This window comes from Streptopelia decaocto (assembly GCF_964273445.1).
Source record: "Streptopelia decaocto genome assembly, chromosome: 6".
Lineage (NCBI taxonomy): Eukaryota > Metazoa > Chordata > Aves > Columbiformes > Columbidae > Streptopelia > Streptopelia decaocto.
Window position 1 is genome coordinate 5,589,628 of NC_138660.1, and position 24,523 is coordinate 5,614,150.

Sequence of the window (24,523 nt, forward strand, 5' to 3'; positions counted from 1 at the left end):
CTAAAACATGCCATTTCACATCTCTGGGCCTCCATTTTTCTCATCTGGAAAGTAGATACAGGCATCCCTCCCTTGAATAAGGTGGTTTTTGAGATCTGCCAATGAATGACAGTCTGCAGGAGCTAAAAAGTATTATTTTGTGATTAAACAATCGAATGATCACAGCACAACCACCACAAGCAGAAAACCAACAGATTCAGTGTTTGATTATGAGAGAATAATTCTGCAAAATAAGGTAAAAACAGTAGATACAGTATAGTAACAACTCTGGTATGTGTATTTCCCAATTTGGAACTTATTTAGTCCTCTATTTTAAGTAATATTATGGGAGCAAGAATTTCAGTAAAATATTGCTAGAGAATTCTATTTCTGGTCATTTTTTGCAATCCAGCAGCTCTCCTGTGGCTCACAGGGCTATGATGTCCAGGTCCACACTAGCTCAGGTCAGACAGGTGCCCTGTGGAGCAGCAGGCGGAGGGACAGCATCACTCTCCATCTATCCTTAAATGGGTCTGAAGAGCTTCTCCATCAGTTTAGTTTTCAAACAAGTGATCCAAATGCAGTGGCACTGAGCGCTGACCATTCAACTGAACATCCAGGCTACCTCTCGCCACACACTCTCGGCAATGGGATATCTGGGTTATGGACTTGGGTGGAAATTAAGCCTGGAGAATACAACCCATACTCTGCTGAAAATTTCATGGTTCCCTTTACATAAACATTTCTAATTAAAAGAGTGAAATACAAACCCATCCTAACATTTCACTTGAACTTGGTCTAATTCTTATTCCTCAAGCAGAAGGTTGCTCTTCACCTCACAAGGTGCCTTGCCCCACTCCCCACAGGGAAGGGTAAATGCACATTACAAATTCCCTCGCAGGTAGCCCACCTAAACAAATACACTTTGTCCCCAGCGCCTCCTTTTGCATTTCACTAGGCAGTATTTGTTTGTTTGCTTCCATTTCTCCTCTTTGGGATGGATTTGAGACGTCCCAATCTCAGGATATTTACCAAGTTAAATATCTTTACATAACCTAACCCCCCCCAAGCTGCCTTAAGTTCTAGTTGTCAAATTGCGCATTAGCTTTAACAAAAGGAAAAACACACCTCAAATACAGCTGGGTCCTACAAATCACTTCTTGGGCTTACTTACATCAGCACACTTCAGCCATTTAAGACATATATTCTAGCCAGTGCAAAAAGGTCATCGTCTTCACCATCTTCTCTGCACACAGCAGACCCAAAGCCGAGCTTTCCCCAGCAATACTTCTGGTGGGCCGGCCAGCTGAACCAGCCTTCACCCCTCTCAACACACTGCTGCCATGGAAAGCACAAGCGAGAGATTCTCAGGAACAAAAACCTGCCCCTCTGCCAAATTAATAACAAAACTCGTTCAAAATTATCTGCAAAACTTCAGCCGTGTTCTTTGAAAAATGGCCTTCTGTGTTGCAGATACACATAAAAACACAAAGCCTTTAAAAATTATTTTTAGGAACAAAGGGATACGTTTAACTGAGGAAAATGTTAATATTGAAATCTAGAAGGGAGCCCAGTTCAGCCTTTATTTATCCTTATAGAATCTGTTCTCTTTCCTAGTGTTCACTCTTAAATCTACATGCTGAACTCTGATATCTTGTCATTTCTGTGGCAATAGTGCAAAACCTCCAAGTGTACTGTGTTTTTGAGAGAGTATTTGGATGCAAGAAGTTGGGACTCATTAAAACCATTAGCACTGTGCATTCATAGCCCTCAAAGCACTCTATATAGTAACTAAATTCTTAATAGTCTTATAAGGCTAGTAGAAACATTATGGTCTTCATCTCCAAGTGATGTACCAAAGGCTGAAAGGGAAACAGAGTTCAAGGTACTGCCAACAGTAGCTTCCCGTTACACAGCCGTCATGTCAACCACTAGACAATGCCCCAAGCAACATGTGTACACAGCTCCTCTTAGTTTTATCAGATTAAAAAGCACTTATTTCCTCAGCACCTTCTCCTAATCTTACCTTTCCTGGAACAGGTTAAATATTAATTCAACCTTTTGAGTAACAGTATTCCTTAAATTGCCAGTGAATAAAACAGTGGGAAGAACATGGGGTGTTTATGACTCATCTGTAATTGATGATTCCCGACATTCGTGGACTTAATCTCAAAGTAAGTACTTTTCATGCAAAACTTATCTTGCAACAGAATCATTTGTCATAACTGAAACACATGCAGAAACAAGGTTTCTTAAGGAAAGGAAAAGAAGCAAACACAAGGAAACAACAGCCCAAGCACAGCTCATTCTGGTAGGATCATGCCGCATGACTTTTGTTTGTGCTGGTTCTTGCCAAAGCCAAACCAGGTGCCGTATTAAGTCAAGTAATTCTGTCACGATGCAGATTAGCCACAGATGGCAGCCCTTCATTTCTGAACCCAGCGAGGTATGAATATGAACAGCATGGAATAAAACAAAGAAGTTCAAAGGGGAAAAGAAAATAAAATCAATATTTATAAAAGAAAACAGATGCATTGCCTGTGCAAGCCAAAACCACAACTGATTTTATCAAATGCTGCAGCTCTGCATTCAAACCAGCTCCACTTTGCTATTTAATGTATATATTCATAATATGCTGAAGGCTAACACTGAAAGCCAGGTTCTGTCCTAAGTTAGCACTCTGAAAACGTGCTTTAAGAAGTCAGTGTAAATTCAATGCAGATTCAGAATTAATAATCTAAGATACATGATGAATATGTGAACAGTAAACCCAAAGTTTGAGCAAACTTATAGATACTATTAGAACTCACAAATTTATGTTGAGCTCATTTGTCATATGCTAATGACAACAAGACCACTACATGCAGCCCAGGATGGGTTAGACTGAGCTTGCGTAAGCTGGCAGGTCTGCTGGAGCTATGCAAATTTATTTCATAAGAGATCTGCAAATGTTTTTAATATTTTTTTCCCTTACTGATACTAGAGATATCCTGTCAGAAAAATTCCCACTTGGCATATGAAAAAGGTTCTCTAAGACATTTGAAGTGTACCTAGAAGTCACACTGTAATATTATGTGATAATGTAATGACAAAACAAAAATGTCAGAAAGATAAAGTACTATATATAAACAGGAAAACGATCTATTCAAGAAATACCTCCAAATTAGAGTCAGATAGCTTTAAAAAAGTTTTTAAAACCTCTGCATTGCAAGTTCTTATGTTCTATATATAATATATATATATATCTCTATATATAAAGTTACATATAACTAAGGTTACCTAGATAAAGGTAACACTTTTGCTTAGCAAAGAATTTCATTCAGAATTTCTTATCTGTAATCACCTTTCCTCAATCTCAGACCATTGTCCTAGGGAGCAGAATGCTAAATATCAAGCAAAAGGTGCCCATTATGTCCATCCGCATTGTCAACAGGAACAGGTGATCTTTGAACACAGGTGAATGTGGGCAGTGCTCTCTGCGTCAAGGCAAAAGAAAGCACATAAGGAATAGTCCATTTAATTCTATAACTATTGGTCAGAACAAAATCTTGTTTTAAGTGGGCAGCTGAGTGCCCACAGGGGTTCCTGTAATTCCCAGTGAGGAACACATTTGGAAAAGAAAAAAAAGGTACAATTTTTCTTGAAAAGTGAAATTTAGTTTTACCTAAGGAAAGCTGAAAAAATATAAATATGGATGATTTTAAAACAGAATACTGATTGACATTTTTCAGAATTGGTGTCAATCACTCTTATGAATTGATTACATACCAAGTTACTTGGAAGTGGACTCATTTCCTCTCTTTGCAAAGAATGAACTGACTATGGGCAAAATTAGACACTTATGGTGTACTTGTAACACGGCCAGAACACAGACTTCCATCTGGGTTACAGAAGTCCCAGGCAGCACACAGAACACTGTCTTGCTTTTTCAGTTTTCAATGAAAGAGGATCCGTTTTAATTACATGAAACAATTTGATAATCTTTGCTACAGAGAGGCAGTTTCACTTTACAAATTAAGAATACAAATGTGTAAAATAAGACGCACCTCTGAAAAGCACAACTCAATTTCCTGTATTATCTAAAGGAATAATAGTTATCAAAGGTGTCGTGGGATCAGCTGGTGTGGGCACATTCAGAGACATCGTATGCTGTATACACTGATGTTCATGTGGAAGAAATAATTGCTTTTTGCACATTATAAAGAAGCTGTGTTTCATGTAAAACTTGTGGACAAAGCTACTCCCTTGCTGACATGCTGTGTTACACATATTATGAAGCCATTACGTTACTTAAAACTCCTATTATGTTCTCCATGCAGAAATCCCAAGCCTTGCACATTTTTTGGCTCTTGATAAACAATACAGTTCATGTCATGACAAGTTAAAATAATGCCCGGAAAATTGTTACACAGTATGAAATGAAGAGAAATATAGATGGTGACAGACTGCAGCAGGCAATGTGAAAGGATATAAAGATATAGACACTTACATATTCGTCATCACAAGGGCTCATAGAGTAATATCCCTTTATGGGCAAACAGGCACACGTTAAAATAAAGAAGATTAAAAAAAAAAAGTTAACAGAAATAAATCACAGAGAAATGCACAGTTCTAAAAAAAACCCAAATCAATAAATCAAAATTAGCTATAAATTAACAAACTATTTGCTTTGGAATGTATAATCACCTTCTTCTCCCAATGTGTGTAACGATATGTTTAGAACTGAAATCAGCATGTTTCTCTTTATATATTTACATTACAAGTTCTCCTTTCAACACCTGGCAAGCATACCCAGTCTGCACATCATTCCATGGTAACTGTCAGAATTGCTGTGTACCAAGCACTGAGACATTATGTGAATATGTGAGCTCTGTTGTTCACTACACTGAGGCAGCTCAGAGGTACCAATGGTGGTGTGGATCAGGAGAGCTCAGCTCCCGAGAAAGCAGCTCCAAGTGTTCTCCACACTTGCTTTGGCTGGAGTTTCTCACCAGCACATAATGAAAGCTGAGGGAGAAATTAAGGTGTTTCAGCAATTTTATCAATTTCCCATCCCAAAAGGCTCCAAGGATAAATTAAGAAAAAGTCTCTGGAAGGAAACCTAAGATTTAGCTACTATAATTTAAAAAAATGTGGTAATTCATGGTTTGAGTGGTTTAGTACAAAATACGCCACATTCCCTTCACTTAGACTAAAATATTTAACTTAGGACAGCTTTACATCTAAAAAGAACAGTCTTAATTCAAAATAAAAGTACACAGTTCAACACAATGAAATAAGACCAACATTAATTACTCTGCTTCTGGTCTTTTTGTGCACACCTGCCAATACTTACTTTAGAAGATATATTTGTGCACATGAATAAGCACATAGACACTGTATACAGCAGATTCCTCTTTAACAGACATATACTGCCTTATATAGAAGGTATACGAAACTTGCCACTCCTCATTGAGAGCAGAAAAGAAAGTTCCTTCTATGCTTTAACCAATTTTTAAAAATCTGACATTATTCTCTTTATTACCATCACACTCAGAATTCCCTGACGTGAGTATTTCAGCTTTCAAAGTGCTATACACACATATAACAGTTCCTTGCAAAGACATTTTAAAATTAGATTTATGACAAGGTACAACACTGATAGAGATTGATAAGTGAGCAAAAGAAATCAGGAAATCGCCTATACCATGATGAGAGAACATTTTAACACACACATGACCTGAGCCAGTGAAAAGGTACACAGGCATCAAGACAAAGATGATACTAAAGGAAAATGTCAACATTAAAGGAAACCATGAAAGGTTGGACCAGAAGACCTTTCAAGATCCCTTTCAACCTGGGCTGTTCTATGATTTGAGGACATTAAAAGGTTGTGGAACCTCTACTGATGGCAGCACTTTACCTTTAGAGGTGAGGAATTCATCCAAACAAAAAAACTCACCCAAGTTGCCGCAGGCAGTTTTACCACCTGCAGCAACTTGTGCGAAAGGCATCACATACCTCATCAGCAGAAAAAGGGAACTTCCCTTTGCTTAACTAAAGTAGTAAGTTTATTTCTTCTTTACCATATCTAAGTGGCAACATAGAATAATCATTCCATGGACAGGGATGGGGAAAACTGATATATGTCATCCTAAGAAAATGCTTGCTTAGGGTAGATGCTGTTTGCTGTAATGTGCATATCATTTTTAAAAGAAAGTGCGTACATCCATGTAATACTTGGTGAATCTACTCTGAATGACTACTCCGAAAAACTTCTGTACCCTGTCTCCCAGGTTTCATGTGGTCTCCTGGTGCAGAAAACTCTTTCACAAGAAGCAGGATATCTGCCACCAACTATTAGAGCCTGATGGCATGTTCACGTTTGCAGTAAAAAGCATGTTCGAGGGGAAAAAACACAGACCAGCAAGTTTAAAACATTCCTCATTGTTTACACGTTGTAAATTACAGCTTAACTTCACAGAAGAGCTGCTGCTTTTGTCCAGTGACAGAACTAAAACAGTAATTTTTCCACACCTTCAGGAGTTGTGCCAACAGAGATCCACAACTTGCAAGGGACATTAATTCAACTAATTGTAGCTACAGGTAAATATAAGCAAACTCAATAGCTGTAAAAACATAATGGGCATTTATTCTATTCCATGACACAGTAGCAATGTATGCAAACAATTATCCAGCTTTCCAGTCACAGAAAGATTCTCCAGTAGTGAACATACATCTTGACTACTGACAGATTGTGCACCTGAAGAAGCAGTTCCTGTCTTCCCTTTAATCCAAACTTGAAAGAATCTTATTACATTATCCCTAATCCAAAAAATTCCAGGAAGGTGTACATCTTACTTGAATCAGAAAATTTATTCATGGGTTGAAGACTTGAGCCTGTGCTTAAGAGCTACTTTCGATGTGGAATGAATACACAACACTTCAGTGATCAAGAGCCAGAATCCACTTGGCTTCATGATGTATATTAAACAGAAAATTGCAGGCATCAAAAAACTACAAGACACCCTTCTTACCCACCTGACAAATCACTATGAGAAAGAAAAAAAAGGAAAAAAAAACCCAACAAACTAAAACTTCAGTTATCTCTCATCTAAAAGATATAGGGGACTATGTCCAAACCAACACTAGAAAGTCAGGAATCCAATTAAATCTTCAAATGAACGTTTCCTCAACTTGTTGGACCTGGTGCTCTGACCTCCTATTCTTAGATCCAAACCTTTTGCTCTGACAATTCTCTCAGGTTTCTTTTCTCCCAATTCAGGACCACACATGCCAAATGACATGATGGAAGATGGCGATAACATTCAACTGCAGCTAGGAAAAAAGCTTTATGGTAAAACAGGGCTTTAGAGAAGCCTTGGAAACATCTCCCAACTGTGACACAGTAGTGTGGCCTCTCTTGACTACACGCAGCAGATGTATCCTGTCCATGGATTGTAGATCAGGCTCAGGAGCTGACCCAGGAGGTCACAGAGCTGGCGAGAGACACGAAGCTGCTCTGTGGAAGAGTGAGATCCAAGCCAGCTCACCAGAGAGCATGGAGCACCAGCCAGCACCAGAAGCCCTTGCTAAGTAAGATTTCACGGGTATGATTACACTGGGAAAGTATTTTGGCTAAGAGACATCACTGCCTTAGGTCTTAAAGCCAGTTTGGTAAGAAAGACTTGTTCTGGGATCTGTCTTCCCTACACCAATTTATTCCAGTGTGAAAGGACACAGCCACAGAGGAGGGCAAACCAGGAAGCCGATGTTTGTAAAATAACTGCACACATTAGTAAGTGATACATGCTACCTTTATTGTAATTTTGAAGCCTGAGACCTCAAGGCTTTATATTACACAATACTACTTTCCTGACATTAAAAACTGAGCACAGAGTACAATGCACTGGGAACAAAATCAAGTTTGCAGACAAATAATGCTACCAAGGATATAATCCAAGGCATAACCTTTCATTTCCTTGGGCAATACTCCATTTTGGTTACAATGCTGGTACAGTCCTCCTTCCCAGTATAACTTAAAAGTACCAGTGTAGTGTAGCTGATTTGACAAAATACATTGTAAACCTCAAGTACACATACAATCATTTTGGTTGGAAAAGACCTTTAAGATCATCAAGTCCAACCATTAAGCTAACACTGCCAAATCCACCTCTAAACTATGTCCTTAAGAACCTCATCTACACACCTTTTAAACACCTCCAGGGGCACCTCCGAGAATGCCGCCACTTGAGCATTTTATGCTCTCAGAACTTGCTCCCAAACCTGGATTGTCCTGAGTTGGGCCAGTATAGCTGACTGTGAACTTCAGCACCTCTTCTTTCCAAACTATGTCATGCACATCCGCTCACCCCCTAAGTAAAACTGGTAGAAATTTAAGGCTGCATGTCAGTACAACAAAAAAGTAATTTCTTTGCTGATGATTTTATTTTCTGCTCTTGGATTTAGAGATACTGATCTGCCAAAACTAATCTATTTAAGGGTCTGCTCCTGACATCCATGAGGTCACTGAGATAGGCTCAAATCCTGAATACTCATGGTGAAGTGGGGAAAAAAACCCCAACAAACCACCATATTTAATGCCTGCTGAAACTCTTTAGATGTTGACTTTTTTTAAACCTATCACTTTTCTTGCCCACAGAGTGACCTAATGGTAAGGATGAGCAAAAGAGCTGCCCCTCTGCAATTATACAGGGGACTGCCCCTTATAGCAGGAGGAGTTTTGTGAAATGGAGTAGCTGGAAAGACCACACTCCAGTGTCTCTAATTAGTTTTGAGCAAAACTGGAAGGGACCTTCCAACACAAATCCAGCACAGATGCTGCAAACTCATGCTACTACTTAGTTTGGGTCACGATGCCTCCAGCTTTATTCCAAAACTTACGAAAAACCTGAAACCACTTAAGAACAGAACAATAACATCTAAGTGTATAACAATGAGGTATTTGGAATCCTTGAAGAAAAAGTAATGGGATGCCTTAGTGGCCAACAGTCGGAATTCAGTTTTTAGTCCATCACATCTGCCTTCCTGAATCAACAGTCAGGGAGTGGTTAGAAGTATTTTGGGATGATGAGGAAAGAGCCTCATTTTTCTTCTCAGAAGATGGGCTGTATTTTTTCTTCTTGTAATCATTCGTGTCTCAAGTTTTTGCTGTTCAACAAGAAAATACAACCAATCAAGTGCGGACAAAAGGATAAGATGAGGAAACTGGATTGTGATGCAGCAAAGGTCTGTAAGTGAAGGCTGTCATTAGCTCTCCAAAACATGGCTAATGCCTCAGACAGCCTGAGCGTGTGGGTCTGCTTATTGAAACAACATCGGATTTCGACCACAGTAGCTACTAGAATCTCACTGTCACGGAGTGACCTAAACCAGTTGAGAAACCCTTCCTCCTCTTTTCCCTATTTGTTCTCATGATGCTGTCTGATGGCTAAGCCAGTTCACCATAGGGTTATAGGAGCATCGCTGACAGCAGAAAGGAACAGAGCAACACCATTCAGCTAAATTAAATTGGCTAAGATGTGCCATCAAACCACACTCAGTACATTAGTTTTAGGGTTTGGGTTTCTTTTAAAACATCCAGTTGGTATTTTAACAGATACACAGCTTACTCTTATCATAACAACAGAATTAATCGTACTTCTGCAGCTATGACTGCATAACTTATTCACCAGCATTTGAGATCAACAAAACCTTATGTATCACCATATTCTTATATAAGTTTGGATACATTATGTTTTGCTTTTACTATCTCACATTCACTGTTCAATATACAGCTTAAGTGGTATTGTCTTTTGAGACAGTTATGTAAAAAACCCCAAACATTAATACTTACAGTTCCAGGCCTTGTGAAGTCAATACTATGTGCTACACTTTGTCTCATCTGATTGCTGAACAAGCGAACACAAACACTTTGAAGATACTCTGGTGTGATCTAAAAATCAGGAAACATAAGAGAGAACAGGATTAAATAAAAGTTACACTTTCTACCAGAGAAGTGTTTCTACAGTAAAGTTCTTTGTTGTTGTTGCTTTTTTTGTTTTGTTTAAGATTAAAAAAAACAAAACCAAAAACCATAGACCTGAGACTCATTGACACAAGCACAAGGTATATACTGTAACTACAGTTCTGTTCAGAAATTTAAAACCTGTAAAATCTCTACATCTGGGAATAGTTATGCTATTCACAAAACAAACACTAAACACTTTCAGAGAGTCTAGAAGAAAAATGGAATTTGTCACCTGTGTCTGCATACAGATTTTCCTCAATCAAAAGTTCTCCAACAGTAAGTATGAAGCAGTTTTATGCTTCAGACTTACGCAATGATTCGCTGATGTGTTGTCCAGCTAAAGAGCAGAACTTACACAACTCTCTTGTACAGCAGAGAGAATAAATATGAATTATACAGTACAGGACATCATGCTTCAATGCAAAACATCTCACTGGGTTTAGGTTTTATTTTGGGAAGTCTACACCACAGTAGAACTGCCAAATTTCAGAATTTATCTTCCCCAAAACAGAGGTGAGAAAACAGATTATAGCAATGGGAAAGGGGACACTTCTGATATTCTCAGACCTGCAGCAAGACAACAAAACCCTTCAAATTCTGAATGCTGTAACTTCAACTTGATTTGATCAGTAACCAAGATGCATAACGAAAGAGCACCCTCAGCTGGACACACTTGGAAGGATCAAATGACTGTCCAGGACAAAGCTTACAAGGAAAATTAAACAAGCATCTGCAAGAACAGATAACGGGCGCATGGTTCCTTCACCGCAGAGGGTAAGAGGATATCACCTCGGAGAGCAATGACGTGTGAAATGGGAGGCAGCAAACACATGACTACGTGTTTCCTATTGTTATCAAAGCTCACGTGAGCAGATACCTTTCCTAATCTGCTGTAAAGCCAAATCCACACCTACAGGCAAGTTCTCCCCTGCAGTAATGATGTCAGCAGGCAGTGATCCCCGATGCAGAGTAACAAACAACAAGATGTTCCTGCTGATGGCAGGAGAAAGGTACATACTGACTTTTCAGCAGGCAGCACAGGAACTCCCACCTCATTCTCCCTGCTAACAACTCACAGCTCCTTTAAAAGCATCCGGAGGCCACTAACATCTGCCATAAGAATCATCTTCAGGTTGTACAAAAGTTACAGTACAGAGGCATCCTCACAGAGGCCACACAAGATGAAGCATAAAGTCATCTTTGTATAAAAAATACCCATAAGAAAGTTGTAGCTTCTCTGGTCACATGTGTGTAGCCCATTTCATAGAATCACACATGCGCAGCTCATTTCACACAGTGAATAACTCATTCACTGCTACCCCAGGTCCCTTTACCAGCTACATTAAAAAGTTCAGCCTGGTAGAACAAAGAGCAAAGCTTTTCCTCACCGAAATTTTGGATGAGAAGACTGTTTCCACTACAGTGTAACTTAAAACAGACCTGGCAGCAGTTTTAAATATACAACCACCTCTGGTGTGCTGGATTGCAGTCAGTAATCACAGAAATGTCCTCTAATTTCTGCTGATTCCAAAGCTCAAGAGGGGACTCTCACAAGAGATACAAGATGTCTTGTGAGGTGGTGATGGTGTCTTTAAGATTTCTGAGCCAGTACAATTTAACCCATCTCTGTGCTACCTTTATCCTTGTACACAGGGTGACGGAAGAATCCCTCATTCCAAGTGCTGTGTTTCATTAGCAAAGAGACACAGCACTTACAGAAATGCTCATCACTACAAGGTTTAATTCACATTTTAGTGGCATTCTCTCCCCATTATCTGAGGGGAGGGGAAGCAAGTACACACCTGAGTCATCTCTTACCATCTTCCCACTGACTGTGGCCTCCAAGGAATCCACCAGCTCTGCAGTGACCCCAATGAGATTACGGTAGTCCGCCTGCATTTTGTTAAATCGCTTCAGGTAGGCCATGGCCCTGTGCTCAGATTCCACTAACTGCTGATGAAGATGTTGCAACGTTTCTGCCAAGAGAATAATAAAAAAGAAATAACATCACCTTTTCAACCCAAAGGACACAAGAACCCACAGGCATTTTTACTGTTCTGAAGGGACAGTTTCAACTGCTGCTACTTTTATCCAAGGGGTGAAATTCACTGCAAGGATAATTCCACACTACTAGTGTGATTTCACTGCATCGCAGCAGCTACAAGTGTTTATTTTGCCTTAATTGCCCAAAGTAACAATTGCTTCACAGTTACAGCAGCACTACAACTATTAGACAGTAAACATCACTGAATACATTTGTGAGGAGGATACTGTTTTAAAGGTCTCTTAATACAAGTTCTGTGCTATCGGAGACAGAACGAGGCTGTGGGCATCAAATCAGAAGAATATCTGACAAAATGCAGCTCAGACTTGGTTAACTGAACTTGCTCCCTGCAAATGAGATCCATGCACTATCTTCGACATTCACTAAAGTAACAGTGGCTAAAAAACATTATCACACTGAGCAACTGCAAAGGTCAAGCTGCCACTTCCAAGATAAAACAACAAAACAGCAGAATGACAGTACCCAGAGATTCATGCCAGTGCCTGTTAGATCACATTGTGAGGGTGGGTGTTTTCTCCAGTTAATTTGTAGAAATACACCACTGATATTTAGGTTATGTAGTGCTTTGCTTATTTTAAAGTAAATACAAAGTCTTGTATCTTTTAAGGAAAATGGTACAACAGAAACAAACAGCATTCAAGTTATCCAGTTCCTCATCTGCTATTAAAATATTCATTGAATTCTTCCAAGCTGCAGTGAATTTTCTACTTCTACACCAAATATTTCAGGTGATTCCAGCATTCACTGATGGTAAGCTATGTTACTCACTTCAGTACCTTTAGTTTCTGAAAATACTTCACATTTTCCTTTATGTCTAAATTTTTTAAAAAGTTACATTCCAGATACATTTTGTTTCTTCAGGTTCAATTACTTCAGAGATGAAAGAAGCAAACTACACACCAAAATCTGTATCCTCTATCCCCCTCTCACACCCAGCCAAATTAGCATCCTACATGGGAGTCAGGCACAGAATCTGGAGCTGGGTACCGCAGAGCACATCTTCATGGCTGGACAAAACCATGAAGGGAGGCACAATAATTCTATTGTTACTGCCGATGTTTACGTATCTTGCTAGAACATGATGTTTTCAATTAGTTTGTTGAGAAGCCAGTATTGCTCGTGAAAATGGCATCGTGCCCATCTGCAAATAGGCTGAATATTTACCATAGGATTTTCTCTTAAACAATGGGCAGGAATCAGCCTGACTACAGAGTTTCAGACAGAAGAAGGATTTGTTTTCACAGATTTAGATTTTGGGGGGGGGGGGGGTGGTGGTTAGAGTAGAGCATTCCAAATAGACCCAAAGGGAAGAAAAACAAAGTAGCTAAAATGCAAAGTTGGAAACTAGAAAAACTCATTCCTGTTCCTGGCTTTGAACAGACTTTGCCCAAGATCTTTGTGGAAACCATTATCCTCTTTCATAGAATCATAGAATCATTTTGGTTGGAAGAGACCCTCAATATAATCAAATTCAACCATAACCTAATCCTAGCACCAAACCATGAACCTTGTCTAAACACCTTTTAAACCCCACCAGGGATGGTGACTCCACCACTGCCCTGGGCAGCCTGTTCCAATGCCTGACAACCCTTTCCAGGAAGAATTTTTTTCCTAATATCTAATCTAAACCTCCCCTGGTACAACTTGAGGCCATTCCCTCTTGTCCTATCACTTGCTACTTAGGAGAAGAGACCAATACCCTCTATGCTCCAACCTCCTTTCAGGTAGTTACAGACATTGATAAGGTCTCCCCTCATATATGTCATTGTCAAGCCTTTTTAACGCTTTGAGTCCAGTTCCTATGAGCAGCCAAGGAGTTACACATATGTATGTAATTCCACAATAAGTTTTTCTCCCTAAGTGACATATCGGTCATTAGTGTTTACAACAACTCACCTACACCTCAGACACGCTCCCTGAACTTGTGCTCTGTGTCTCGGATCTCAGCCCACTCTCACACACTTTGTTAGAAGCGCTGACTGTCCAGGTTGAGCTCCTGCACACAATGCAGTGGAGCTCTCAGCATTCAAAGGACTTTTTGCCACGCATCACTTGTTTCCCTGTCATTGCAGGTGTGCTTTCCACTACTGTTAAAGCCCCTAATCATCTTACGGAATATTCTTACCACACCTCAGCGTTTACCTTTGTTGCACTGTCCATTCTCCTTCTGTCGTACGAGTAGGAGCAGTTCAGGAAAATGTGCATCCTTTCAGTACGTGTCTGTCCCAGAGACACAGAATGGGAAATTCAGCCACTGGCAAACCCAACCAAGCCAAATATTCCTACTGTCCCAAGCCTGATGCTTCACAGGACAGCAAGAATAAATAAATCTATAATAAATACATAAAAATCTCGTAAGTGCACAATGTGCAATGTTGCATGGAGACTTGAGACTGTTTGCTGACCTTTAAAGATACTAGATCCAGCTCTGAAATTTAAGATACAGTAACTCCAATCTAAATGTATTAACACGAAAATCAAAAGTCAAACCACTGATTCTATATAAAATCAACATATGCAAGTGTTTTAGGGCAAGTGCTGTTTTATACCTAAGAAACATTCAGAGCTCAGTTAAGATCCAGTCCACTACTTGATTAAGAGGAATAAGCAGAGAAAAGCTTTTCTTCAACTGTTCTATGCCAGACTCCCATACAGAGATCCATAACACGGGAGTGAAAGCAGTGTTCTCATCACTCATCCTGGCAAACGGGCAGGAATGGAACAGAAGGAATGTAATTTCCAGCTCATCATTCAATACCACCATGGCAACATGCTGCTTTAGAATAAAGTAAGATATAGCAGGAAAAGGACTTTCAACTTCTCCCGTTTAAAAAATAAACAAGAAAAAAAGTCAGAAACAAAGACTGCAGTTCTGTCTACCTTGCCTTTAACTGTGTTGACCAAAAACTCAGGAGAATATTTGTCATTTAGCTAGTTAGTTTGCAAATTAGGCCTGGCAACACAGCTTAAACAATATTGTTAGAAGAACAATACAATGTGAAGCACAAGTCATGAGTAAACCAACAATTTCCCAGGGCTTTTAAGCATTCCAGAAACTTTCAGCTAGTCCCTGAAATGGCTAATTAAAAGACTAACAACTTTAAGAACTATAAGAAAGCAATCAGGTCAGGTCGGTGCCTTCGGGTATCCTATACTTTATACATATGATAATTCTGCAGGTTCGTATGCATCTATACATTGCCTTTACATAACTTTTTCAGAAGGTTTTTTTGAATGTGGAATATAAACAATGTTTCCTACCATAAAAACACTGGACTGCAACATGACTGCAATAAATCTTAGCAGCACACCCTTCCAATAAGTTTTACTGCTTCTTTCTGGTAACCCTAATTATCTTCAAAATGTTTTCTCAAAAGGATACAAATAAAGTGAGAAGCCGAGGAGTCTGTCTGGCTTTGAGAGTCAGAAACAGGAACTTTTCCAATCTTGTCCTTAAATCCAATGTCCAAGAATCCTTGAAAAGAAAAACAAATGATGACCGTTGTTCTCCAAATATGTACACTCTGCGGAAAGTGCTGTTTGGATCAGAGCAACCTTCCACTAGTAAACAAGTGTACAGAAGTTAGAAGAGAGTTCAGTATTATTCCTAGACAAGAATTGCAAAAACATCATGCAGCCTTATTGCAAGTGTAGAACTATCACGTAATGTTGTTGCCTTGTATGCAACAACATAGAAAAACTACCCCTAAATTAGAAGCGCCTTTAAAATAAAAGCAACTTGAGAAAAAAAAACAAAATCAGGAGGATGAATTTTAAATTATTAAATAGAGTACTGAATTAATAATTTTCCATTGCTCAGTTTTCAAAAAGTAATCGCTGTAGTCATCTTTCACTCCGAACAAAAGCTGGGAATTGTAAATGTTGTCACTAACTATTGCAAACGTCATGACGTACATCCGTCATCAGGGTACAACATTTCTAAAATAAGGATTTGGAGAAAAACAACTCGCATATGAAAAATAGACCAACCCATCAGCCACTAACGGGAATGATGTCTTCTGCCTGACATAGTGTCTCATAGGCACAAGAAAATAATGGTTAAGGAAAAAAGTCCAACTACATGTAAGAGTTCACTGAATACTCATTTCTTCTATTTCAGACCTTCAGTTAAGTTTGTTAGCTAACTTTTTGTCAAGCAGAAACTGATGAAAAAGGACTATCTTCCAACAAGTAGCAGAAGCTTCCTAAATTTACTGTTGTATATGTACATGTTGTAAGCTGTTCTCGCAGCTCAGATCTCCCCTTATTTCACCATTCTGGAGAGTGTACAGAATTTACTTGCTGCATTTACCAATTCAGTATCCAGACAGCGGTGCACCATAGTGTGCTGCATATTACGAAAGGAACCATGTCTCCTACAGAGAGTAGTATACATTCTTTTTCAAGATGTATTACACAAACAGACAGGAACTCCAGCTATATAAAGCATCAGACGCCTGAGAAAAAAATAATGCCGTAAGAACACTGCTTAGTAGACTAGTGACTCACTGCTGTTCTTTCTCAAATGTAAAACAATCTCTGTTTTAACACTCATATGGAATGAGCTGTACAATTCCCACAAGAAAATATGAGTGACTGTGGACTAAGAGCTTGGACACTGGGTTACTATGAATAAACCTGAGGACCTCGTCTTAGATAAGGCATTAAAAAAAAAGCTGCTAAGTATAATTGAAAAAGAGTGGTCATATCCCATCTCTGAGGTCAACCAGTACATCTCATTATTTATAGCCAGTCCCACAGGAAAATGGCAGTATATGCCTTTTTTTGGCATTAAACTGGAGCTCCTCATCAGCTGGTACACCCAAAGCCAGCCCTAGGGCAAGTATCACTTAAGTTTTCATTTGACATCAAAAAGCATGTGGCAGCACTGCAGGCTGAAGAGATCTCCTCCCCCTACAACAACTGCCACAGCTGGTTAGATAAGCCAGCACAGCTGTACAGGTGGTAGGATAGAATCATAGAATCACAGAATGTCCTGAGTTGGAAGGGACCCACAAGGATCATAGAGTCCAACTCCTGTCCCTGCACAGGAGAACCTCACAGTTCGCACCATGTGTCTGAAGACGTTGTCCAGTCTCTTACTGAACACTGTCAGGCTTGGCGCTGCGACACCTCCCTGGGGAGCCTGTTCCAGTGTCCACCACCCTCTGGGTGAAGAACCTTTTCCTCATGTCCAACCCGAACCTCCCCTGGCACATCTTCCTGCTATTCCCTCGGGTTCTGTCATTGGTTCCTAAAGAGAAGAGATCGGCTCCTACCCTTCCTGCTCCCCTTGTGAGGAAGCTGTAATCACGATGAGGTCTCCCCTTAGTCTCCTTTTCTCCAGGCTGAACAAAGCAAAATCACTTCAGCCGCTTCTCATGCGGCTTCCTCTCCAAACTCTTCACCAACTCCATAGCCCTCTTCTGGACACTCTCCAGTAGCTTTGTATCTTTTTTATCCTGTGGCACCCAGAAGCACACACAGTGCTCCAGGTGAGGCCGCACCAGTGCAGAGCAGAGCAGGCAAAATGTTATCCATCTTTTACAAACATATTTGTGTATGTGTGTGCACATGGGAGCTGCATACACACACATCCACAGGCAATAATGCAGATCAATTCCTTGATCCAGTCCAAGTGCAACCATACAACCAGCTCTTTTCAGCGTAACCAAGAAGTTCAGGTGCAGTTTTGTACCACAGGAACAGTGAAGTGGTGGCTGCACCTTCCCCACAGGTATTGCCACCAATACTTTGGAATGTCAAACCACAGCTCTGGGCATCATTTCCTAACCAGCTACCTGCATGGTGCCCAGCAAGCAGCCAATGTGAGGATTAAAGTAAAGGCATTTTACTACTGACAGAATAACTGTACATCATCATTGCATTGAAGCTGCACCTGCAAATGAGATCTATTTGGAAGTTCAACTTTTACACTCTTCTCACCTTGTACATGCAGGCCTAAGAACTCTCAAATAGCCATTCAAAAGGCAAAGGCTGAAATGTATTTAACAAAAAAATTAACCAGGAAAATGCCCGTGGCAAGAGTTGCCAAACCACAAAGCTATGCTCCTCCAGCATTCTTTTCTCAGAACACAGACAACACTGACTCATTTTCTGCTAAAGGAGGATCACTTATAAACTTGACTTTCTCTTTTCCACATTAAATTAAACTGCTTCAGCCTCCTTATGCCCAGCTATCATATTTTAAATCCAGTTACACAAACACGTGTTGGGCAACCACCTCCAAAAAAGTAAGTGGGCTCGAACTACTCTATAGCATCTCCCAGAAGCATGTGTGCTTCAGGGCCATGTGGAAAGTAAAGAGGGGCAGCAACTCTTATTTATGGACACAAAGCTGGTGTACCATTTAGGACTCAAGTGAATATAGAATAGATATTTAAGATGGTACTCTGTTATTGATAGCACTCTCACAACTCTTCCTCCATCAAATACATGTTATTTTATGACTGTACAGTTTCTATTAAAGGAAACAATAAAAGTGATTACCAAAATAAACATCATCCGATATCTATTACTCATTGAGAAAAAACATCATAACTACCGTTTCTGCAATACAGATATTTACCTGGAAAAGTTCTTTAAATGAAGGATGTACCATGGGGTTCGGAACAAAAGGCAAAGCATAGAAAGGGAGAAACTCTGTCGTCTGGCTCAGTGCAGCTCCTTTTGTTTCCAGGTATGCCTTAAAATAAGAAATCCTTTCCTCAAATTCAGCTTTGTCCTAGGAAATAAAGCAGCATATTTATTTAGAAAACTGCCACTCTGAATGCACTGTAAAGCTGGCAAATACAAGCAGAGACCTAAATGCATTCATATCAAGTTTGAAAGCCCAGAATATTTGTTATCTAAAAAGCAATGTTTGTTTAACTAGAGAGCATTATATCCTGTTTTCACCACTCGAAAAAGCAAATTTAAACCAATGCTGTTTTGGTTGTCTAGGTGCAACAAGAGAGGAACAATTGCTTTTTGAATGTAAATGATTCCTGCCCACTTCAGGCTAGATTTCTAAAGCAGAGTGCCATTTCACACTCAGGGCAGAGAGGAAACAACTACTTCAGACGTGCTTCATTTTAGTGATACGTGCAGAACCGTGAGATCCGCTCACACAGCACCTGGAAGGGGAGCCCCACGCAGAACAGACCAAAAGCTGCTTAGAGGCTCGAAAACACACAGAAGGCATCAAAATACTCCTGTAGCAGCTGACAGGTGTAAGGCAGGAGCTATTACGCCCTGGCTGATCTGGATGAATCCAGGCTATTTAAATGTCTCTTCATCATAAAAGCTCCATGTAATGCAGATTTTATTTTATGACAGCTTGGAATTATAGTTTTCAATATGATATATTGAGCTGGTCAAGATTCAGTTTTGCCATTTTATCAGAAATGTTTATATTTCAACATACAGCTTCAGTCCAAACTGGAAGCAAAGTAAGTGTTTTAAGAATCTCATATGGACTACAGTTAGAGGTGTGAAAGTATCAGTATGCTGGTATTTTCTAAGTTAAAATACTTCAGTAGCTCCAAGGTAAGGAGACCTCCAACTTCATCTCTGTACTTGACAATACAAGGGGTCTGGTTCAATTAAAATGCAGCCTGTGACCCAAAAACTGGATTCATATTCCGGGAATTCTTCTTACTAAACATCCCACCCTTATCCACACTAAAGACAAATAAATGAAGTAAACCAAACAAAAATTATTTGAAGTTTGAGCTGTGAACTCAACTTACAGGCTTTCCCATCGAGTGTTTTAAGAGGCAGGTGGCAAAGTGTACATGAAGATAGAACTCCAGCTTCTGGGCAGCTGGCTCGTCATCCTGGACTGAAGACGAAATATGCTCCTCCCAGAGTTGGAAGAAAACTTTCTGCTCACCATTGTCGAATGCTGCAAGCAGATCTTTCTGCAAGGGGGAAAAGCATTCTGTGAAAAACTAAACATAGAAGAGCTACATTTTTATCAACAGTTGGTTAGTGAATGACAAATTCAAGTGCCATCTGAAGGCTTTGAATTAAAAGTTTTATCCAAAACTTCTCACCATTTAATGAACATCTAAATATTCTTTCTCCACCTACCTTTAATATCTTTGAGAGCCTCAACCAACCATCAGTACAAGAAGTAAAGCCTATATTTTCAAGCATCTTGATCTGCGGACCCACCTTTACCATAAGTTAAAAACAAATGCCTATGGTGTGTGAAAATCAGTCTTACCAAAGAATGGCAAGTTAAAAACCCCAAATAGTGTGAACCAAAGCTACTGTCTCAGGTTCAAAAGGACTGGAGTTCTGAAAAAAAAAGTTCCTGCTCTGGAAGAAGACTGCTGGCAGACTTCTTCAAATAATCAAGAATCTGTTTAGACAGTTCAGATAATCTCACTGCCATAATAATTCACACAGCAGTTAGTGGTCTACAACTGGTTCTAATATTACTCAAAACAAGTGTAAATGATGCATTACCTGAAAAGGCAAAGCTTTTGAATCTCTTGAGGAAACACCTGCTGGTTTAGGTAGTGGCTTCCCTTTTATTTTACATTCCTTTGTAAATACTTTCACAGTTTCTTCAAATTCAGCAAAATCCAAATACTACAAGATAAAAACATACAGGAAGAACATTTTTTAGATTATTAATGCTTCGATAAGTGACCCGTGAATTGACAGAATCCTTTAAAGCTTCTCTGTAGCGAGGTCCACAAATGCCAAAGAGTGCACAGCAACAAACCAAGAACTGGTACCTTATGTAGTAGGAATATTCTGTCTCTAAATTAAAGTTCCTCCTGAATCCTAGAGAACAGTACTGACAACCCAGCACATCCTCTCTGGAAGAACGATGCCCCTCGATTCAGCCAGTAATTTCATTCAACCAAAGAAGAAGAAGAAGAACTAAAATCCATTAATGCTATACCTTGGTTGAAGAAACAAGTAAATCTCTTCCTTGCAAATAATGTTCTGAGGGCAGAATTCTTACACGTCATTCCCATCGCCACAGCAGCGGTCAGACAGCTTGAATTCTAAGCCAGGTCACTCACCTGAAGCTGTGCAAGCCAAATTAACAACCAACTAATCAAGCACTGTTCTTCTGACAAAAGAGATGAACAGCCCTGCCTCCTCCTCCCACGATGTACAGTGGCTACATTGCACACAACTTTTCTCTCTTCCCCCCGTCTCAGGAGTTTTAGTTATTGGTTGCAGTGGCAAGACATCACATTTCATTTTGCAGACTTGATCTGGGTTCCCAACATGGTCACAGAGAACACGAATCATTTACTTTCTTCACTCTTAACATAAACAGCAGTATAGCAATGATTAAGTACCCAAATCTCTTTTTAGATTTATTTTCTGAGGTCCACAGAAAGATTTAAGTTGGGTAGAGTACCTGGCTGGGAAATTCTGCTCAGGCATTAAACCACGGAGAGCAGTGGTCTCAGGACTTCAGCCTGGGCTTTGTCAGCTCTAGGGTTTTTATATGCTGCTGTGATTTTATACACATACAGAACAAGGTGGCAGCTACACAATGTTTTAAAGATCTCACCGCTATCGCTGGTTGAACCTGAACCCCAAAGCTGTCTGTAGATCTCATCAACTGTTCCTTTAAGGAAAGCTACATTTGCAATGAACAACAGGTAATTCTAGATTGATTTGCTGTTAGATTGTTGACATTTAATGAACATTGAGCCTTTTGAATATACAGAGCGTGACAGGAGCCAATATGATTTCAGGGTGCAGCAAACACCCGAGTGGACAAACAACCTATTGCAGGGAGGTTGGACTAGATGACCTTTAAAGGTCCCTTCCAACACATACTATTCTGTGATTCAATGAACAGTATCACAGTATCACAATATGTTTGGGATTGGAAGGGACCTCAAAAGATCATCTAGTCCAATCCCCCTGCTGGAGCAGGAACGCCTAAGTGAGGTCGCACAGGAACATGTCCAGGCGGGTTTTGAATGTCTCCAGAGAAGGAGACTCCACAACCTCCCTGGGCAGCCTGTTCCAGTGTCTGTCACCCTTACTGAGAAGAAGTTTTTTCTCAAATTTAAGTGGAACCTCTTGTGTTCCAGCTTGATCCCATTACCCCTTGTCCTATCATTGTTTGCCACCGAGAAGAGCCTGGCTCCATCCTCGTGGCACTCACCCTTTATATATTTATAAACATTAATAAGGTTACCCCTCAGTCTCCTCTTCTCCAAACTAAAGAGACCCAGCTCCCTCAGCCTTTCTTCATAAGGGAGGTGCTCCACTCCCTTAATCATCTTCGTTGCCCTACGCTGGACCCTCTCCAGCAGTTCCCTGTCCTTCTGAACTGAGGGGCCCAGAACTGGACACAATATTCCAGATGTGGTCTCACCAGGGCGGAGTAGAGGGGAAGGAGAACCTCTCTCGATCTACTAACCATCCCCCTTCTAATATAACCCAGGATGCCATTGGCCTTCCTGGCCACAAGGGCACAGTGCTGGCTCATGGTCATCCTGTTGTCCACCAGGACCCCCAGGTCCCTTTCCAGAATTTAGACCACAATTACAACACCCAGCTCTGAAAACAAGCATTATGAAATCTTGCCTTCTTCATTCCAGCAACAACAACAAAAAAAAAAAAAAAAAAAAAGAGAGAAAACCAACCTCTCTCACTAGTCCAAGCAACTCAGCTTCATACGCTAGAACATCGCCCATCGCTAAGCATCACTGCTGCGTCTCATCGTTGGTAAACCTTGAAAACTGCAGAGAAAGGGGGTGTTAGCAGGGAGCACAGAGGTCCACACAGCCCATCGGCCACCTCACCTACAAACATCCCGACGCCATCCCGACCACCGGGAAGTTCGCAGCCGCCCCGAGCCGCTGTTCTCGCCAGGCCGCGGGGCGCTCACACCGGCTCCGCACACAGCAGCCCGCCGCCCACCCCCACCCTGGCCGGGGCGCTGCGGCCGCCCCCTCAGGGCCGAGAACACGCGGCCCCACCGGTTCCCGAACCAGCCGGAGGGAAGCGACCAAACCCCGAGAGCCGCCGGCACGGCCTACCTGTCCCCAGCCCCGCGCCGCCGCCCGTCGCCTTGGCAACCGCCCCCCCCCCCCACCCCCGCACATGATCCCTCCCAGCCAATCCCAAGCGGAGAAAGGTGCGTCACGTGACATAGGGGTGTAGTCCCCCCCCACCCCCCCTCACCGTGCCGGCGGGCAGCGCCCCCTGGAGGGTGGCGTGGAGATCTGCAGCTTCCCGCTCTTTGCCGGTTCCCAGTCTCTGACGTCACTCCATGAGAGTTTGGGATCAAGTTCATCTTTTTAAAAAATCATCTACTGTCTTAACATACGTTGTTGTAGCCTCCTCCCACCCCGTACAGCCCAGAAGTCTCCTAAAAACTCCACACACTGTCTTCTCCATGCGCTTGCCCATAGCCCTGTGGCTTTCAGATGCACAATTAGACAATTTTCTTAATTTCAGCTTAACAGTGACCCAGCGGTACCTTCCCCTGCCACACTGGGCACTGCGCTCTCTGAGGGGATGGAGGCGCTGGGCGTAATTCCCGCTCTGGTGAGAACAGCGCGCGGCCGAGGCCGCCGGCTCCGCTCACCCCATCTTGGAAAAGATGTCGGGCACAAAGGGCAGGGCCTTGCCAAGAATGCAAAGCAAACAGGAGGATTGCCCCAGCCACTTATCCAGGCTTTGTCCCATTTTCAATTAACAGCGGTCTTAGTGAACTTCTTGCCCTTAACACCAAGTTTTCTAGCAAGCATTTGCTAGTCACAGCAAAACACCACCAGCGATGTCCTGCTCGGGGTTTTGGTCTCACCCCATGCAGCAGTTTTCCACCATGAACACCTAAGAAGACCCATGTCCTCTGCATGTCCTGCAAGCAGATGCAGCACAGCACCACCTTTCTTCCTTCAAAAGGCTCCTAAAGTGGGCAGCTGAAAATAAACAGACATTTGTGTCTGCCCCCCACACATGGGTTTTGATCCTTAATAACCTCACAAAACCCAAAAGCTAACCACACCAGCCAGCTCAGTGGCACTGCTCTACTCTGAGACCATTTCATAGACTCATAGAATTGTTTCAGTTGGAAGAGACCTTCAAGATCATTGAGTCCAACCATAACCAACTCTAGCACTAAACCATGTCCCTAAGAACCTCGTCTAAACGCCTTTTATACCCCTCCAGAGATGGTGACTCCACCACTGCCCTGGGCAGCCTGTTCCAATGCCCAACAACCCTTTCCAGGAATAATTTTTTCCTAATATCCAATCTAAACCTCCCCTGGCGCAACTTGAGCCCATTTCCTCTTGTCATATCACTTGCTTCTTGGGAGAAGAGACCAACCCTCTCCATGCTTCAACCTCCTTTCAGGTACTTGTAGACAACAATAAGGTCTCTCCAGCCAAACCTTAACTTTCCAACACCAGCGTGGGTGAACACATTTCAGGGTACAGCCTTCCTTTGGCTCATGATCTAAGGCTGCT

General features: G+C 41.2%; 1 protein-coding gene across 1 annotated transcript in view; it reads right to left on the bottom strand.

Annotated features, from left to right (window-relative positions):
- Positions 1–23,123, bottom strand: part of ARMC9 (armadillo repeat containing 9) — a 61,451-nt gene extending 38,328 nt beyond the window's left edge. The window contains 10 exon segments of the mRNA XM_082055864.1: positions 4,469–4,504; positions 9,815–9,913; positions 11,807–11,964; positions 14,196–14,220; positions 15,436–15,528; positions 18,643–18,798; positions 19,805–19,975; positions 20,529–20,654; positions 22,691–22,786; positions 23,087–23,123. Coding sequence (XP_081911990.1) covers positions 4,469–4,504; positions 9,815–9,913; positions 11,807–11,964; positions 14,196–14,220; positions 15,436–15,528; positions 18,643–18,798; positions 19,805–19,975; positions 20,529–20,654; positions 22,691–22,741 — 915 coding nt within the window. The 5' untranslated portion in view covers positions 22,742–22,786; positions 23,087–23,123.
- Between the last annotated feature and the right edge of the window lie 1,400 nt (positions 23,124–24,523).